This window comes from Echeneis naucrates, chromosome 7, assembly GCF_900963305.1.
Source record: "Echeneis naucrates chromosome 7, fEcheNa1.1, whole genome shotgun sequence".
NCBI classification, from domain to species: domain Eukaryota; kingdom Metazoa; phylum Chordata; class Actinopteri; order Carangiformes; family Echeneidae; genus Echeneis; species Echeneis naucrates.
In genome coordinates this window covers 8,895,090-8,912,052 of record NC_042517.1, presented here as the reverse complement: position 1 = coordinate 8,912,052, position 16,963 = coordinate 8,895,090, and the positions used below count along the sequence as shown (strand labels likewise).

At 40.4% G+C, this 16,963-nt stretch overlaps 3 protein-coding genes and 1 long non-coding RNA gene across 5 annotated transcripts; 2 read left to right on the top strand and 2 right to left on the bottom strand.

Annotated features, from left to right (window-relative positions):
* Positions 1–14: 14 nt before the first annotated feature.
* il17rb (interleukin 17 receptor B) lies at positions 15–5,588 on the top strand. Of its 2 annotated transcripts, XM_029505891.1 has the most exons (10): positions 15–243; positions 325–349; positions 1,076–1,189; positions 1,572–1,678; positions 1,835–1,970; positions 2,059–2,094; positions 2,217–2,246; positions 2,345–2,425; positions 2,849–3,123; positions 4,727–5,588. In XM_029505891.1, exons 1-10 carry the CDS (start codon positions 178–180, stop codon positions 5,123–5,125), a joined length of 1,269 nt encoding a protein of 422 aa, XP_029361751.1. In that variant the 5' UTR covers positions 15–177; the 3' UTR covers positions 5,126–5,588. The 2 variants fall into 2 exon arrangements, with proteins under 2 accessions (XP_029361751.1, XP_029361752.1); XM_029505892.1 differs by lacking the exon at positions 325–349.
* A 423-nt stretch (positions 5,589–6,011) lies between these two features.
* actr8 (actin related protein 8) lies at positions 6,012–11,800 on the top strand. The gene is made up of 13 exons (XM_029507104.1): positions 6,012–6,281; positions 7,202–7,372; positions 7,502–7,612; positions 7,858–7,962; positions 8,058–8,231; positions 8,598–8,691; positions 8,799–8,931; positions 9,069–9,222; positions 9,317–9,412; positions 9,575–9,715; positions 9,857–10,166; positions 10,345–10,508; positions 10,763–11,800. The coding sequence occupies exons 1-13, from the start codon at positions 6,147–6,149 to the stop codon at positions 10,904–10,906; spliced, it is 1,932 nt and encodes a 643-aa protein (XP_029362964.1). The 5' UTR covers positions 6,012–6,146; the 3' UTR covers positions 10,907–11,800.
* Positions 11,801–11,984: 184 nt separating this feature from the next.
* On the bottom strand, positions 11,985–14,129 carry selenok (selenoprotein K). The gene is made up of 4 exons (XM_029507106.1): positions 14,032–14,129; positions 13,465–13,555; positions 12,959–13,033; positions 11,985–12,084 (listed from the first exon to the last, which is right to left on the bottom strand). The coding sequence occupies exons 1-4, from the start codon at positions 14,048–14,050 to the stop codon at positions 11,985–11,987; spliced, it is 285 nt and encodes a 94-aa protein (XP_029362966.1). The 5' UTR covers positions 14,051–14,129.
* Positions 14,130–14,179: 50 nt separating this feature from the next.
* On the bottom strand, positions 14,180–16,276 carry LOC115046618 (uncharacterized). Its single transcript, XR_003840938.1, has 3 exons — positions 16,230–16,276; positions 16,046–16,149; positions 14,180–15,878 (listed from the first exon to the last, which is right to left on the bottom strand). It is a non-coding gene; the product is annotated as an uncharacterized LOC115046618 (long non-coding RNA).
* Positions 16,277–16,963: the final 687 nt, after the last annotated feature.

Here is a 16,963-nt window from a genome sequence, read left to right as displayed (position 1 = left end):
GGGGCCAGCCGGTCCGTATTTAGAGTCAACAGGAGCGAAGCAGCGGCTCTGTGTCTGTGTGTGTCTGTGTGTGTCTGTGTGAGTCCTGACGGGACGCTCCTCGGGTGGACAGACCCCTGACCGCTGCTGACCTTATTTTATTTTGTGTTACCTTATCTTGTTTTCCAAACCTGCGCCATGATGCTGAGAGTCTGTCTGATATCTCTCTTCCACACGCTGACTCAAGTGATGGCACAAGAAGTTGTAAGTTAACTACAACGGATCGTTTATGTCACTTTAAACTGAACATGTTTTTAGTAATATATTTGTGGGGTTTGATTGCAGAAAGTGGAGTGCTATAGACGTAATGGTAAGGAGTTTTTTATTTATTTAATTTTTTTGTTCATACTGTCAAGTATGTGGGGTGCTCACGCTGAAAATAACACCAATATTTTTGCCATATTTAGCTTAAAATTGTATTCAAAAAAATTATTTAACTATTTAAAATTCGCTTATTTTTTTTTTACCATTTTTACAGTAATATTTGATTATAGTTGATTTTAATCCGTTATTTGATGATAGAAACTGTCTGACGTTCTCGAGCTTTTATTTTGGTACTTCCGGTAGCCAGCATTATGAATTTGCATATTAGCAAATCTCTTGGTTCACCCAAAACATTTATAATATTTAATAGTGATGTTATTTACAATGTGAGCAACATTACAAATGGCACCCCATACAAATAAATTCAAATAGGCCAACGGAGAAACAAGTAACAAAATTGTGACTTTCAGCTTGTCTTCTGCAAGGGCCTTTGGATGGGTTGTTTTAGGGCTTTTACTCCTGACTGTACCTCAGAGGATGGACTTGGTGTTGAATAGCATTACTCCTAAATTCACAAGCCTATGATTTCAAGGTTCTTGTTGGTGAGCCTATGATAGTTTTAGACTGAGTGTTCCTGTGTGTTTTGTATCTAAACTCTTACGTAAAAGTTCAATTTATTTGAACTGCTTCATTAACCAAATAGAAGAATGATAATATGCCAGTTATTATTATGCAGACAGTGATCGTCACCCCTTCTTCTTTTGTGTTTTAGTTTTGCCTGAATACCATAACATCAGTCCATCTTTTCTGGCCGCCCTCAAATTGGAGCCAGTGACAGTGGAAAACCGGATGATGGTGAATGTCAGTTGGGCAGTAAACATTGATGGTATGAGGTAGCCCCTAGATGTTTCTCACTTTCACACAATCTTCTCAGATATGGCACCTTTGAAATAGCTAATTAAATACAGCCTTTAATGATAAAATTGATTTCTGCTGATTATCTGCTAAAACAATGAAAACAGGTAAACATACAATGTTTTCCCCATAAAATGTGACATTCCTTAGATACCCTTCAATTTCAGTACTTTGGCAAGCATGACTTTAGTATGATTTGGGTGCCACTTTACAAAGCAGAAGACCAGAAATTGCTCTGTATTGTCAAAAAACACAACAAGATTATGTGTGAAGCAGGTTCTCCTAGTGGTAGAGAAGCATGACAGTACTCAAACCAGCCTCATTAAACATTGTTATTATCTGTCTCTCTGCAGCTAGTATTGGTCATTTAATGGGCACGTTGATTAGCATGGAGGGATCAGAACCATATCACTGCATATACAACCCACATTTATCAACAGTTAATGTCACAGGATCAAAGGTACCGTGGATGCAATCTTAACCAGAACTGATTAGATATTTTTTGCGCTTTAAAAGTGAGCACGTTTGAAATAATTGGCCTATCAAAGTGTGTACAAGGTGGAAAAGATGAAAATAATAATGCAAATACTTGTTTGTTTGTTTGTTTTTTTATTAGAAATGGTTTCATCATTTGTTCAAAGTAAGGTTTGGTTCCTGCTTCGTCAGCGCTACCAACATTCCTCTGCCTCCTCAGGGCAGTGGCACATCTTATATTTATGAATCGATAAATATACGTCGTCCACCATCCACTAGTAAGTTTTTAAAATTCACATCTTTACTGAGCCGCAACAATAATAAACCCATAAGGTGGTGAAACATTTTTCTCTGTATTCTTTGCAGCTCCAGTCACAACACAGTATACTCAAACTCCAACAGGCAAGTATGATTCACTTGAGCATGTTTGTATGTTTATATAATGTGCAATACTTCACTACATTTCATGAAATGTAATGCTGCTTTTTCTGTCTTGATTATTATTATTTATTTATTTTTTGTAGAATTCACTTCAGTTGTGACGACTACCTCATGTAAGACTCCGCAGTCAGTATACACTAAAATCAGTATACAGTGTTATGCAAAGTGAATCAAAAAATGTATTGTGCTGGATGTGTGTGTTTCTTTGCAGACCTAAGAGCAGAAAGTGTCACCAGCTTGGTTTTTGCAGGCTTGACTGGCTTGATGATCCTGAGTTCCTGCTACATTTTCTGTAAGTAAAAATACATTTTATACATTCATATAATGTTAAATTGTAAATGATACATGAGCTAAGAGCCTGAATTGAATGCAGTCCTCTCCCATGTGTGCACAATAGTTTGTTTAGTTTCTAGAGTTGATTTAAAATATGTTATGAATATAATATAATATAATAATCTGAAAAAATTGTCTCTTCCAGCCAAAGCACAGATTATCCCAATTATCCTGCATACATAGTTGTATATATCTACAGTCTTAAAAATATTTTTGGAAAATTGCAAAACATTTACCTAGACATTTCTAACAATCTCCACTCCACTTTTGGGTCATTACAACTTTTCTTTGTAAATTTGGAATTCTCTTCTTGATTATTTAAAATTTCAGACACTGCTGAAGGTCACTAACTTCTCATTTCCATCATTCTCTTGCATCCCAGATAAAAGCTGTGCGGCCAACATTGCAAAATCTTTCGGTTTCAAAAAGTTACCACAATCAGCCATGGCTCCTGTCCCTGTCCTGATAGTGTATCCTGCTGAGACTCCGGCCTTCCAGCAGGCTGTTGTTGCTCTGGCAGAGTTTCTGCTGTGCCATGGCGGCTGCAATGTGGCTATAGGCATGTGGCAGCAAGGGAAGATTGCAGAGCTGGGGCCAATACGGTGGCTGGCGGAACAGGTCAAAGTTGCAGAGCGAGTGCTCATCGTCTGTCCACAGGTACAGATTGTATGTTGTATGTCTTTTTTTTTAATTATAATTTTTTTCTTGTAATCTCTCAGGGAGTGGTTTTATTTAAGATGCATGTTCATTGTGTTATTATTGAGTCACCTGTTAACTTGGACCTGTATCTACTCCATAGGTGGTAGATTCTTTCTTAGATCCTTTGTTTATCATGGTTATAAGAGATGGGACCTATTTTTAGGAATCATATGTATGTTTCAATGGGAAACATATACTGTACATTGCCACTCTTTTATTGCTTTTACACTTTTGGAATTTATTCATTAAGAAGCTCATAGCAGACTTTGATGACATGATGCAGCTGTATGCCAAAACATTCACTGGAAACAAGGTCCACAATTTTAAGCATAAATTGGCTGTCTTTTTTTTGTTTGTTTGTTTGTTTGTTTTTTAATTTTTATTATGTTACTGTGATACCAACTTGGGAACAGTATTGTGCTCTTCAAATCTCAAGACAGGCTGTTTTTGTATTACAGCCCTTGGACTCAAAGATCAGACATAACATGACCACCTACCTAATTTTGTGCTGGTCCCCCTTTTGCTACCAAAACAGCCCTGACCCATCAAGGCATGGACTCCACTAGACCCTTTAAGGTGCACTGTGCTTTTTGGCACCAATATATTAGAAATAGATCCTTTAAGTCCTGTAAGTTGTGTGGTGGTGTCTACATTGGATTGGACTTGTTTGTTCAGCGCATCCCGCAGATGTCGATTGGTTTGAGATCTGGAGAACTGTGAGAATTTGTTGCCCAAGTCAACACCTCAAACTGATTTTTGTGCTCCTCAAATCATCTCTGAACCATTTTTGCTTTGCGGCACGGCACATTATCCTGCTGAAAGTGGCCACGGCCAGGGAATACTATTTCCATGAAAGGGGTGTACGTGGTCTGCAGGTAAGTGGTACATGTCAAAGTAACATCCACATGGTTGGCAGGACCCAGGATTTCCCAGCAGAACATAGCCCAAGGGACACACACCAGCCATCCACAGATGGAGTGGATGGCCGGTGTGTTAGCCTGGTGATTCATCACACCAGGCTAACTCCTTCCATTGCTCCATGGTCCAGTTCTGATGCTCATGAGTTGGCATTTTCAGAGATGCACAGGGTTCAGCATGGACATGCTGACCATTCAGTGGCTATACAGCCCCATAAGCAACAAACTGTGATGTGCTGTGTATTGTGACAGCATTTTGAGCAGCAGTATTTAGTTTGTTGGAACAGACCGCACAGGCAATCCTTCGTTCCCCATGTCCATGATCCTGTCGCTGGCTTACCACTGTTCATTCTTTGGACCACTTTTGATAGATACTGCCCACTGGAGACACTCTACATGACCTGCAGTTTTGGAGATGCTCTGACCCGCTCATCTAGCCGTTACTATCTGGCCCTTGACAGACTCGATCAAAAACTTACGCTTGCTTATTTCTCCTGCTTTGTGGACAAAATATTCACTTGCTGCCTAATATATCCCAGCCTCTAATAGATGCCTTGATGAAGAGATAATCTGTGTTACTCACTTCACCTGTCAGTGGTCATAATGTTATGTCTGATCATCTCTTCTCTTCGTCCCTCTAATAGCCCAGCCTCTCTAAAGTCAACTGCAGCTTCTCAGAGCCCTACATCTCAGCTGCATCTCAAGACCTTTACCCCCTGATCCTCAACATGGTGGCTGGTCACGCAAAGAGTGCCAGTGACCTGGCCAGATTCTGGGTGGTGCAGCTGGCTGAGCAACAGGTCAAAGGTCCTTGTAACCTGCCACTTGAGCTTAGGGCCTGCAGGACTTTTTGTTTAATGAACGATTTAAAGAAACTCTGCAAGAGTCTTCACGCTCACAGGAAGAATGGGAAGAAGATATCAGAGGTGATCGCCCAGTTAGAGATTTCCTACAGTGAAAAGAGCACACTGAAGTTAACAGAAGCCGTAAAAAAGCATTTTCAAAGAGTTGAAACCTCAGAAACAGTGGTCAGGCTTGTTTGAAAATCTGTGCTGAAAACGTCTAGATTGACGGAGAAAATGGGTCAGAATTGTTTTTTTATTGCATAGCCAATTTTTTATTCCTTTTAATTGTTTCTAAAATGAAATAATGTATATCTTTTTACCCATGACATAAACATGCCCATTTTGAGTTCCAAAATAATAATACAGTATTTGACTGTAAATTATAATTTCTGTATATATTTTTTTATTTTCCAGTGGTGTAATCTACTTCAAATATATACGTTTATAGTTGTTTTGTCATTGTCATGTATATCATTGCCACTTTGCATGAATAGCTAGAGAAACGTATGTATTTTATGTTTAAGTCTTTAAATATTAATTCATAAAGAAAAGGATGAGAATAGTGTGAGCATGTTTATGTGTTTATATATGATAAGCTATAATTATGTATGTCGCAGACAATAAAATTACCTCACCTGTAAACATGTTGTGGGAATGTCAATCCTTGGTTGACTACCTTGTTCTTTGTTTTGGAAATGTAGTAACTACTTAAATTTGATTTCCGCACAAAAATTATCATGCAGTTTTGTTTGGAACACCTCGATGTAATAAAGCACATTAAACTCTTACACACAAGGCATGATGGGTAGAAGTTCTAATCATCTATTAGGATGACTGGTGTATTGCTGCTATGACACATCTCTGGTGGCCTCATGACAGATTCTTGGCTATGGGTGATGTACGGGTGGACTTGATGGTAGTTCCTGTTTTGTAACAGTAAACTCTTGCCCAATTGTTCTCTCTCTCTCATCCTAATTCTTTAATCGTGTACAGTTTTATAAGGTTTTCTGATGTACAGTACAGTACAACTTTATAGACCAATTAGAATCGCAGAAAGAATGCCACGTGACCAAATACGGAAGTAAAAAAAAAAACTGCTGCCGCATTTCATTCAGGTGGAGGATTTTCATCTGCGGTGCGTTTTTTGAAACGCTTACCGAGCTCCAGAAAGTAGGTTGGATTGCTTCTGAGTAATTGGACAATTAGTTAAAAGGTGGCCATGACTCAGGCCGAGAAGGAGCAGGACAACGGGAAGGAGAAAGAAAAGGAGCGAGAGAAGGAGAAAGACAAGGAGCAACAGCGCGGCGTGAAACGACCCATCGCCCCTCCGGCCATCCCGGAGCCGGTACAGGAGGTGAGCCGAGTCTAATCCAGATATCTATACATCGGAAGATTTAGCTCTCATGGACACAAGCTCGGAGTCTGTTCCTTACGGTGGACACATTTAGTTTAGTTGGTTATTTTCATTATTGGTTAAACGCTGTATTGTGCTTTTGGTTAATGGTACTATCAACAAACTGTCAAGGGCATGAAAGCCCATTTCATTTTACAATAAGCTTCAAGATGATGAAGATGATTTCCGGTACTTTGACTTTGTTTCACCGCCTGATGAAAACTTTCAAGGCCTCGGGTTTACATTAATAACACAAAAGCTGCTTTTTCAAAACGTTGTTCATCCATTGACTGGGAAGTGTTTTCCCAGTATTTCAGGTCCAGGTAAAGGTGAACAAAAGAATCTCTCAACCATCATTTTCTTTGGCCAACCACGTTGGGAGAAGTCTATTGGTCATTATCAGTTTTTTTATTTATCAGCGTCGTAGAGTATATGAGCTGGTCATGAGATCTTTGACACAATTTGAGATTAATCTAAATGTTATGTCATACAGAAATAAACAATAATAATATGAGAAGTGTAATGAGTTTCCTCACCTCAACCCAGTAACAATATCTTCAGGGTGTACAAACTGTACTGTGCATCATCACCGAGCATAGTGCACGACTTCGCTGTGGCTGAATAGGAACAAGTCACTGCACACACGTTATTCAAGTCTTTGATTTTAGAATGAAGTCTTTTTTTTAGTCTTTTAGTCTTTTTCTAGTATGGAAGTAAAATATTAAGGTGTTCGCAAACCTTTGTTATCTGTTTTGCATGCATAGTTTATCTTGTTGTAATCTTCTCAATGTGTATATATATATATATATATATATATATATATATATATATATATATATATATATATATACATACAAACACGCATTTTTAATCTTTTACAGCAAATACAGAGCAATTTTGTAGTTGTCATCCACCCTGGTTCAAGGACACTCCGTATTGGCCGAGCGACAGACACCCTTCCAGTGACAGTCCCACATGTGATTGCGCGCAGACACAAGCAGAGTGGACAGCCCAGATATGAAGACACCTGGCTGCTGAGAGAAGGTCTAAATGTAAGTGATACTTGAACAGATACAGCTTGATAAAGTATTTTAGTCTGTGTTTTATTCCGCTGTTAAAATGAAATTTATATCTGTGTCATTTTTCATTTACCCTCATCCCCCCTCGATGCGGTCTGTCAGAAACCAGAAAGTAAAGAGCAGAGGCAGAACGGGCTTAAAATGGTTGACCAGGCCATCTGGTCCAAGAAGATGTCAAATGGTGTACGACGGACTCCTGTGTCTGCTGAACAGGTATGTGTATTATGATAAAAGGAACAGAAAGCCAGAGAACAGTTAAATACATAATTAATACTGAAATATTAATACCAGCAGAGGGATTGCATTGTATCCTTAAGGGAGAGAAAATGATAGAAATGCAAAGCACTTTGAACTGGAATTCCTGTGTGACATAAATAAGAAAGGATTGGTTTATGTAATATATGCACTCACTCACAATAAAGTATATTTATTTAATGTGAATCTGCGTTTGTGTTTAGGCCAGAGCTTATAACTGTCAGATCCGTCCAGCAGTACTAGATTCCAGCTCCAGGGTGAAATGGACCAACACGGCCCACCACCCTCCTCATCTGGTGGGAGAGGAGGTCAGTGCTCTTGTCTGAATAAGTTTTCTTCCCCTAGTAATATAGATGAAATAAATGATTTACCCCTTTCTAAATTCCATCCTGACAACATGCAGGCTCTTTATGTGAATCCATCCGATTGTTACAACATCCACTGGCCGGTTGTCAGAGGTCAGCTCAATGTGCGCCCAGGTCCCGGGGGCTCACTGACCGCTGTACTGGCTGACCTTGAAACAATCTGGAGCTACGTCATTCAAAAGCATCTGGAGATTCCTCTCAAAGATTTAAAGGTAGATGAAAACTGTTATAACATGTTGAAATTAGAAAACAAAAATTGTCAAAGAAGACAGATAAGCACAGACTCAACAATAGTTTTATTCACACTTATTATTTGGTATGGGAAAAGTCACTGAATGCACTCAACTAAAATGCACAAAAATGAGGTTCTTGAGCTACTAAATGTTAATAAATGACAAAGATAAATTGGTACAAAACCCGCAGGAAGACTTTTCCTGCAAAGCACGTTAAAGAATAAACGTGTGGCAGTAAAAGTAAAGTCAAGTGAAGTGAACAAAAAATTGAACAATTAAAAAAATAATAATAATAATTAAACTCTGAATGTCACATTAATGCTCTGCTTCTGCACTGGTTGCCAGTATTACAGATGTGTCCTATTGGTCCCTGACATCTACAACAGGCAGCACATCAAAGAAGTTGTCAACATGCTGCTGATTAAAATGGGCTTCTCAGGTATTCCACATAGACACAAACACACACAGGACAATGCATTTACTCATAAGCATCTCAACTCTCTTTTTCACCTGCCCTTGTCTTCTGTTGTGTGTGTATGTTTTTAGCAATCATTGTGCACCAGGAATCGGTCTGTGCTACATTTGGCAGTGGGTTAAGCAGCGCTTGTGTTGTGGATGTGGGGGATCAGAAGACTAGTCTGTGCTGTGTTGAGGATGGCGTGTCCCACCGGAACTCCAGGTGGGACTATAAACCACTTTTTATCTTCAATTCATATCCACAAAAACATATATTGGATACCGTTCATACTTTAACCCTGGAAGAGTAACATTAGGCAACAATAGTGAGTGTGTGATAAATGTCTATGGGGTCCACAGGTTGTGTTTGGCATACGGTGGCTCAGATGTGACCCGCACTTTCTTCTGGCTCCTGCAGAGAGCAGGGTTTCCCTACAGAGACTGTCAGCTGTCCAGCAGACTGGACTGTCAGCTACTGCAACACCTCAAAGAGACGTTCTGCCATCTAGACCAAGTGTGTGTTTTTTGTAAAGAAAGCGTGGCGTCAATAAGCAGCGCTGGGGAATCGTGTTAGAAAGTTTGGCTTTTTCTTTGCTTCTTCTCAACAGGACATATCAGGACTACAAGATCATGAATTCCAGACACGTTTCCCAGAAGCTCCTGCTCTCCTCTACCAGGTTCGACTGGGGGATGAGAAATTGCAGGTACATATTTTAAATGGCCATTTAAGATTTGTCCTGAAATGTTGTTTACACTCATTTGTCTCCAGTTTGTGGATGTCAATTATTCTTCATACTGAATGTACTTGTGTGTTCTCTGTCGTCCTTTATGTTTTTGCCGTGTGTATGTGTGTGTGCATGAGGTAGGCACCCATGGGACTCTTCTATCCAACCACATTTGGCATTGTTGGTCAGAAAATGACCTCCCTCCAGTACCGTTCCCAAGGTGACTCAGAGGATCCTCACGATGAACACTACCTGCTGGCCACACAGAGCAAACAGGAACAGGCAAGACACACATGCAGATATGCAAATGTATTACACAGATGGTTTTTGCTTTTTACCCTTTTTTTTTGTTGTTGTTGTTGATGATGATGATGATGATGATGATCCTTCTTCTTTTTCTCCCCTCCCCTGCCCTCCCAACAGTCCTCCAAATCAGCCGCAGAGCGGAAGGCTATCTCCAGACCAGGGGGAGCTTTGGATGGTGAGATGAGCAGCCAGGGGGGAATTGGAGAACTTTCTGAGCTACCCAGGGGTTGTGGGAGTGGTGGCAGTGGAGGAGGGATGCAGGGGGAGATGGAGCTTGGACCTGGCCAGGGCGAGTGCTTGATGGGGTCTGCAGAGGTGGATGAGCCCCTCTCTGCTCACCTGTCCAGGAAGACTGCAATAATGAGCCAGTTTGAAAGCAAAGCACTGGGGCTGGATAAGGCCATCCTGCATAGCATCGACTGCTGTGGTAAGAGTGTGACGTGAAGAAAAGATTAAGTGCTAACACATAGTAAGAAAAAAAATTGGAGTCCGGAAAGAATAAATGAAAATAAAAACTACTATATAAAGCACAAATAATTTTTTTACATTTTCATTTCATTCACAAGAAGATTAAGAATTTATTTTTGTTGTTTTTTGGTTTACAGCATCAGATGAAACTAAACGAAAGATGTACAGTTCCATCCTGGTTGTGGGAGGGGGACTTATGTTTCATGGTGCTCAGGAGTTTCTGCTGCATCGCATAATCAACAAGATGCCACCCTCCTTCAGAAGGCTTGTAGACAATGTGGAAGTTATCACACGGCCAAAGGTAAACTGGAACTTGATATATATACTCTTGCAGTAAGTAGTATAGCGTTCAATGTTCCCCTGAGTGCTGCTACACACAACGGGCCATTCAGGGAGAGTGTTAGAGTTACTAGGAAGAAAATCTTAGAGCTGATGTCAAGTGTTTCCCTATTAAATAACAAGCACTGGAAAGGAGGAATAATCAGGAGAGGGTTCTGTGCATGATGTTGCTCAGTAAAAGTTTTCATGCTATACTCTGATTTGAACGGTTTCTAGGACATGGACCCCCGCCTGATATCATGGAAAGGGGGAGCAGTGCTGGCTTGTCTGGACACCACCCAGGAGATGTGGATCCACCAGAGAGAGTGGCAGCGCTTTGGTGTCCGAATGCTCCGTGAAAGAGCTGCCTTCGTCTGGTGAAGGGTAAACTTTTGCCTGGAAGCTTTTTGAAATCAGAACAGTGACACATGTGGCATACAGAGAATGACGTAAGAATTTGCTCCAAAATTAAACGACCAGAGAAACCTGGAACAGAAGTTAAAATGTAACTGAGTATAACGGGGTAGTGATTGTTTTCAACATCGGACTGTCTTTGCTGGGACAGGAAACTGTTAATATTCTGTAAATATTACTTGGATTGTACTGTTTGACAGTTTTGAATTGTGTAATTAAACCTGTCATTCATGGATTTTACAAAGTTGTCTACAATACAACCCAAACTGTTGTCAGAAACCCAGTAACTCACACACTGTGTTGCAGCATGTTGTTATTCACAATATTCTTGAGACACTAAATCACTCACTCCTTAGATTTAATATTATTTTAGAATTCCTTCACATTATCAATACTTAAGTACAGAGTCAAAAGTACACCATCTTACATTTGTATTTTCATACACAGAGGCAGGTGTTTAGCAAGACTGAAAATAATGGATAACGGTAAACTCAATAATAACATCTTATTGCAGTACACGTTTTTATTCATACAGAAGGATACAAAACAGAAACTAGTTTAACAATTCCTTGGCAGGATAGCCATAACTGAGATTTCAGTGACACACATGGGAGAGGCTGTTGTGGATGGGCAGAAGCAGGAAAAAGGGAGGAAATGCTGGCTGCTGTATCAGCCATTCTGGCCCCTACGTGTAGGAATTCCCAGAAAGGTGTCAAGAAACTGCTTGTGGCAGTAGCAGCCAATGTAGAGGGGCTTTAGCACTTTGCCGTCTTTCTTTAGGCTCCGAGCAGACGGACAGGCCAAGTCCCACGCCTACACTGAATGTGTAGGCATTTACCTAAAGAGAAGTGGCGGTTAGATGGTGTAAAGCAATGCTGTATAGGGCAGTCAAACTGTTTTACCAATGCTTGCATTCCTAGTAATTTAGTTTTAGACAAACATTAGACTCAATTCTGTCCTTTAGTTGTACAGGTTGCAGAAACAGTAAGAGACAACAAAGAGTGTAACCTTTTTTTTTCCCCCTGAAATAAAATGTATCTTTTCCTCACCTTCCTCACCCTCCTCCACCCATTGGTGGAGCATTGGGGCCTGCATTATGGGTTACTCTTCCCATCCGCCTCCTGCCACCAGGGGGATCTGGGGGACTTTGAAAGCAAGCAACGGAGAAGAGAAATATGAGCAAGAATAACAATAAAACCAGGCCTTCCTCGGGTGTCTGTAATGAAATACAGTTTTCACCTATGAGGTATTTGAAACTATTTGGCAAGGCATGTGCAACATAAAGGAGGAACACTGTATTTATCTCATGATTGTGCAGTCTTGAGTAAACGAACAACACTGAGTAAGTTTAATGCCAGCAATTATTAACTATCTCTAAATTTTATACAGTACAGGCTAAAAATTTGGACACACTTTCCTATTCATCTGAATGGGAATGTGTGTTCAAACCTTTGGCCTGCACTGTATATGTAATCTTTATGCATTGGAAATGACAACACTCAATTCTACAAGGTGACACAGCAGAAAGCTGCTCACAAAATGTTTTAGCACATTTTTCCTTTTCAATTAAACATGATGCCCCATCTCCTCACCAGCAAGAAAATGCATGACCACATCACACCAGTCTTGGCTTCCCCGTTGGTAGTGTCAAAAACAAGGCTAAGATTTATAGGTGACAGAGCCTTCGCGTCGGCTGCCCCTAGGCTCTAGAATAGTCTCCCCTCCATAATAGATCCTCCCAGACCGTTGAGATGTTTAAATCCTCCCTGAAAACTCACTTTTTCACTCTGGCCTTTCATCCAGTCTGAGCACTTACTATGTTTGTTTTAATGTTCCACACGTCATTTATTTATCGGTTCATTATATTTTAACCTGTGTTCGGCCCCTTGGTGGGCTACTCTAATTTTACATGTGCTCTATCAATAAACTTGAACTTTATTTTTGTTGTTCAAGACATGGGGACATGTAGAGCACCTGTGCATGTCACAGTAGGGAGCAGACTGTGCCCTAGGGACCTACCCTCTGCCGTCACTGAAGCTCGATGAACCACCCCTTCCGCCCTTTGTTAGGTCAGGGTGAACCAATGTCCTAAAACTGGTAAAAGACAAAGAAGATGAGAAGGGATGACAGTATTTTGTGGTTTCAATACCTGACACTCTCATAATCCTCAGAGTTTACCTCTTTACCAGATATTGCCTTGCTGGAACACCAAGTTGATACCCACCAAATATCAGCATGTTGACTTTAACATTTAGCTTAACAGATTTCACGTCAGACTATGGATCTATAGGTTATTGTCCACAACTTCCCATCAGTTTTACATGTAACAAATATTGATGATGGTCGCTTAAAGAGTACAGCTGAGTTACAACAACTTTTAAAGGCTGATGAACAGAAACCGAAGCAGCAGTTTAAAAATACTTCACATGCAAATCATTCAGAATAAAATGTCAGACATCTGTTGTAGTTCATCTGGCGGCCTTTAGGTTGACTGGGGTCGATGCTTGTGGGACTGACAGACTTACAACAGGCCGATGAACTCCACTGCTCCCCAGAACAGATCAACCAGTAAGGACAGTCGCCATGGTGACTGAGCCCTGCTGTCCAGGACCTGGCCTGAGAGACAAACAGGAGGATGTCACAGCACAGATCAGGTAGTAGATATCAACAGATTGACTTATCAGTCTCATTTAAAACCGTGAGCGCGTGTACACATCTCTCCTCGGGTTATTTATGAATAGATGAGCTCGTTAAACTTTAGAACAGGCATTTAGTGCGCAGACTAACGAGTAAGAGAAACACACTAAGCTACAAACGCAGCACACTGAATGAACTGCTCCAGTTGACCGTGATGATCATAAATATTACTGTAAACACGCACTCTCACAGGAGACTTAGGGAATTCATTCCGATGTTCTTATTCTACGCACATCCAGCCTTGCTAGGCTCAGCTAACATGCTAGTTTTCCCAGTAAAGTGTCTACTCTTCACACATTCATGTTGAAATGAGTATGATTTAAAAGAAAGTGCTCCAATACAGCCACAGAACGGTTAAATATTCTATTTAATAAAAAACATGAGAACCCACTCACCGTTGGACACGTACACCATCTTGTAGAAAGTACTTACACAGCCTCGGCGCTGTGTTTACCAACTCTGGTCTACTTCCGGGTTGCCATTGTCGCGTAATGATGTGTTATTACCGCGCATGTGTATACGTTACTGTTTGGCCGTAAAGAGAAGAGGCTGTTTCCTTGACAACGTCTGCAGGACTGCAGTGAACTGTCGTTAAACCTGAATGGTTTATTGGATGATGAAACAAACTGGGTGGCTCCGAGCGTTATCGAATCAGATGGAACATGCTTTTTGAAACGAACTTGTCAGTATTCATCTTCATGAAAATGATTTTATTCTTGTGAATACCAAAGAGCAGGTGCACAGTCTGTTCGGCAGCGATAAACAGTCATTATCATTTGTCACATTATTTTGTATATTGTGGGAACAGCAACTGCTTCTTCTGATACTGCAGAATATATTTTTACTTTAATAAAAGAAAGTATGGATACTGTTTAAGCATTTTTTGTACAGTTTGTACCAGTTGTACACGCTACTTACATTTCCAATTTCTAGTAGAGTGTGTAATACTTGCAGACACAATACACACTGGTGAATGTGCATGGGAGTTAATTTCCTGATGATATTTTACATTTTATAAAAAGGTAATATGCTCCCTTAAACTGTACCATCTGAAATTAGAAACAAACACTGGAATTTTGTAATTGTGTGTGCTATTGTGTATAGTATTAATTGAACGATTCAATACTATACCATTGCTGTTGCTTGTCTATATCAAATATAGTATTTCGAGTAGACTATAATGCTTGTTTTCTAACCAGCAAAAATGACAAAGCTTGCAGAAACCCTACCCCTCAATATTGAACAATGATGCATTCATGCAAGATAAATTAACAAATCCAAAAGCTGAAATGTTAGAGACAACACATCAGTTAGCATAATTCTTTTTTCTGGTCTGTGGTTCAGGTCCTGTGCTCTTGTCATCATAATCTTTTGAGTGGTGATCTTTTTCATTGGTGAGAGACTCAGTTCCAGAGCTTTCTTTCCAGGGCTGTTTTGTGTCGTACTCATCTACACTGATATGGATTTCCGGTTGTACTCTCTCTTTAGATTTTTCTGTGTTGCACTCTCTGACAGTAGCCTGAGGCTCAGATATTATTTTTTCTCCTGTGGGGTTTTGAATGCAACTCTCTTTGGCACTTGTTTGCATTTCAAGTCTTGTGTTTTCATTAGTTTTTTGTACATCAAGTTCAGGTTTAGTGCTCTTTCCACCTGGCTTCTGTGTGCCGGTCTCTGTCTCTGATTTCTGACTGGCTGCTCCTCTAAAAATACCTGCTCTGTGAAGCTCACGTCGTATGGTTTTAACTGAGACAGTGTGAGAGAGGTGTCTATTCAACTCTGAGGTTATTCTTGAGGCTGTGTAATTGGGGTGTTCATTGACGATCCTGAGAAGTGTTTGCCTGTCCTTTTCAGTCAGCTTTGACTTGCGCCCGCTGTTCTTCTTTGCTGATGCTGTACGTCCATGTTTGACATATACAGTCATGACTCTGGAGACGGTTCCCCTGGCCACATTAAATAGCTGTGCAGTTTTAGTGACAGATGCACCGGAAAGCCGTGCCGCAACTATTTGGCATCTTTCAAACTCTGTTAAGTCACACATGCTGCTTTGAACACCTCTATTAAAATACTGACTGTCCTTTTTGGAGCGGACAGACCTACAGCAGGCTCTGAAATTACTGTAATTAGGTCCTCCAAAGTCCCCTGTCATATAGTGGTTGCATTATCTTGTTCTCTAAGGCAGAGGCAGGTCCAGGGTTGGGAAAGATCCACCAATGAACTGATGAGGTGCAGTGTCCTCGCCGGTCTAGACATGAATGAAAGAGAAGAAAAAAAGGAAATCAATATCGTTTCCTCAATCAGCAACCCTTTCTGAAGGTATGTGTTAAATGGAATAACCAGTGTGTGGGATCTCATATTATATGCTTTTAACTGCAGGGGTTGAACAAAACAATGTGACAACAGCTAACTCACATTTAGCCCTCAGCAGCGCTTTGTTGACAGTTCAGTCAACTCGATGGCCACGTTCATTTCCGACGCTGTCTAATAGATTAGCTCCCACCCGTTTTTGGAGTCAGCTGTTATCAGTTAAACGCAACTTAAACAGGCAACACACGGGATTTTATTTCTTAGTGTGATTATCGTGCGACGTACTTACAGCTGTAACTGCAGAAAGTGCGTCCGTCCACAGCTGGTTTCACCGAGCGCATCCGGTTCCAGCTTTCAGAATAAAAGCGACATAGGGGCGCTGCACAGCGGTCAGTTTTTAAAATGCATTTTAATAGTGAATAAATAAAGGCGAGGTACCAGTAGTATTATACTTAGTCTGAAGGACCCGTTTCTCTGGAAAATAGTACATTTTCTGTTAGACTCTTGAATGCTGCAGCTCCATACATACTGTATCTCTGCTGCTACCGCAGTATCCATGTGGATGTTTTTATTTGACATAGGTATTTAAAAGAAAAAATACTGCAGACATCTTTTGGTTATACCCGTGAGGAGAAAAAAAAATCCTTATAGTTGCTACATGAAGAATGAAAAATCAAGTAGAACCTTGAAACTTATTCTGGAGTTAAAACATTAAGTCTGCATGATGTTTTTATGTTGTTGATAAATCACAAATGGGAGATTTGTCAAGGGTAAAGCAGAAAGTCTGACTGGCACCGATTCTGTTGTTCATCTGCTGCTGCTTCCCATGGTCATTGTTACAGACAACGCTCAAATGTCAAAATTTCAAAGAATTAGAAAGAATTCTCTTTATCAGGGGGGTGAACACAACTCGGTGAGCCAACAGAGAGAGAGGATAGAAGGCAGGGACTCAGAAGTGCAACCGAGGATTATCATCAGTTCATCAACAGTGGGAGACTAATGAATTATGAATTAACAGCTCTA

Coding starts and splice junctions, on each gene's coding strand:
- il17rb (XM_029505891.1), top strand. CDS start 178: ATGATGCTGAGAGTCTGTCTGATATCTCTCTTCCACACGCTGACTCAA. Junction 1,971..2,058: donor ACGTCGTCCACCATCCACTA/GTAAGTTTTTAA, acceptor TATTCTTTGCAG/CTCCAGTCACAACACAGTAT. Junction 2,426..2,848: donor GAGTTCCTGCTACATTTTCT/GTAAGTAAAAAT, acceptor CTTGCATCCCAG/ATAAAAGCTGTGCGGCCAAC.
- actr8 (XM_029507104.1), top strand. CDS start 6,147: ATGACTCAGGCCGAGAAGGAGCAGGACAACGGGAAGGAGAAAGAAAAG. Junction 7,963..8,057: donor CTCATCTGGTGGGAGAGGAG/GTCAGTGCTCTT, acceptor GACAACATGCAG/GCTCTTTATGTGAATCCATC. Junction 10,167..10,344: donor GCATAGCATCGACTGCTGTG/GTAAGAGTGTGA, acceptor TTTGGTTTACAG/CATCAGATGAAACTAAACGA.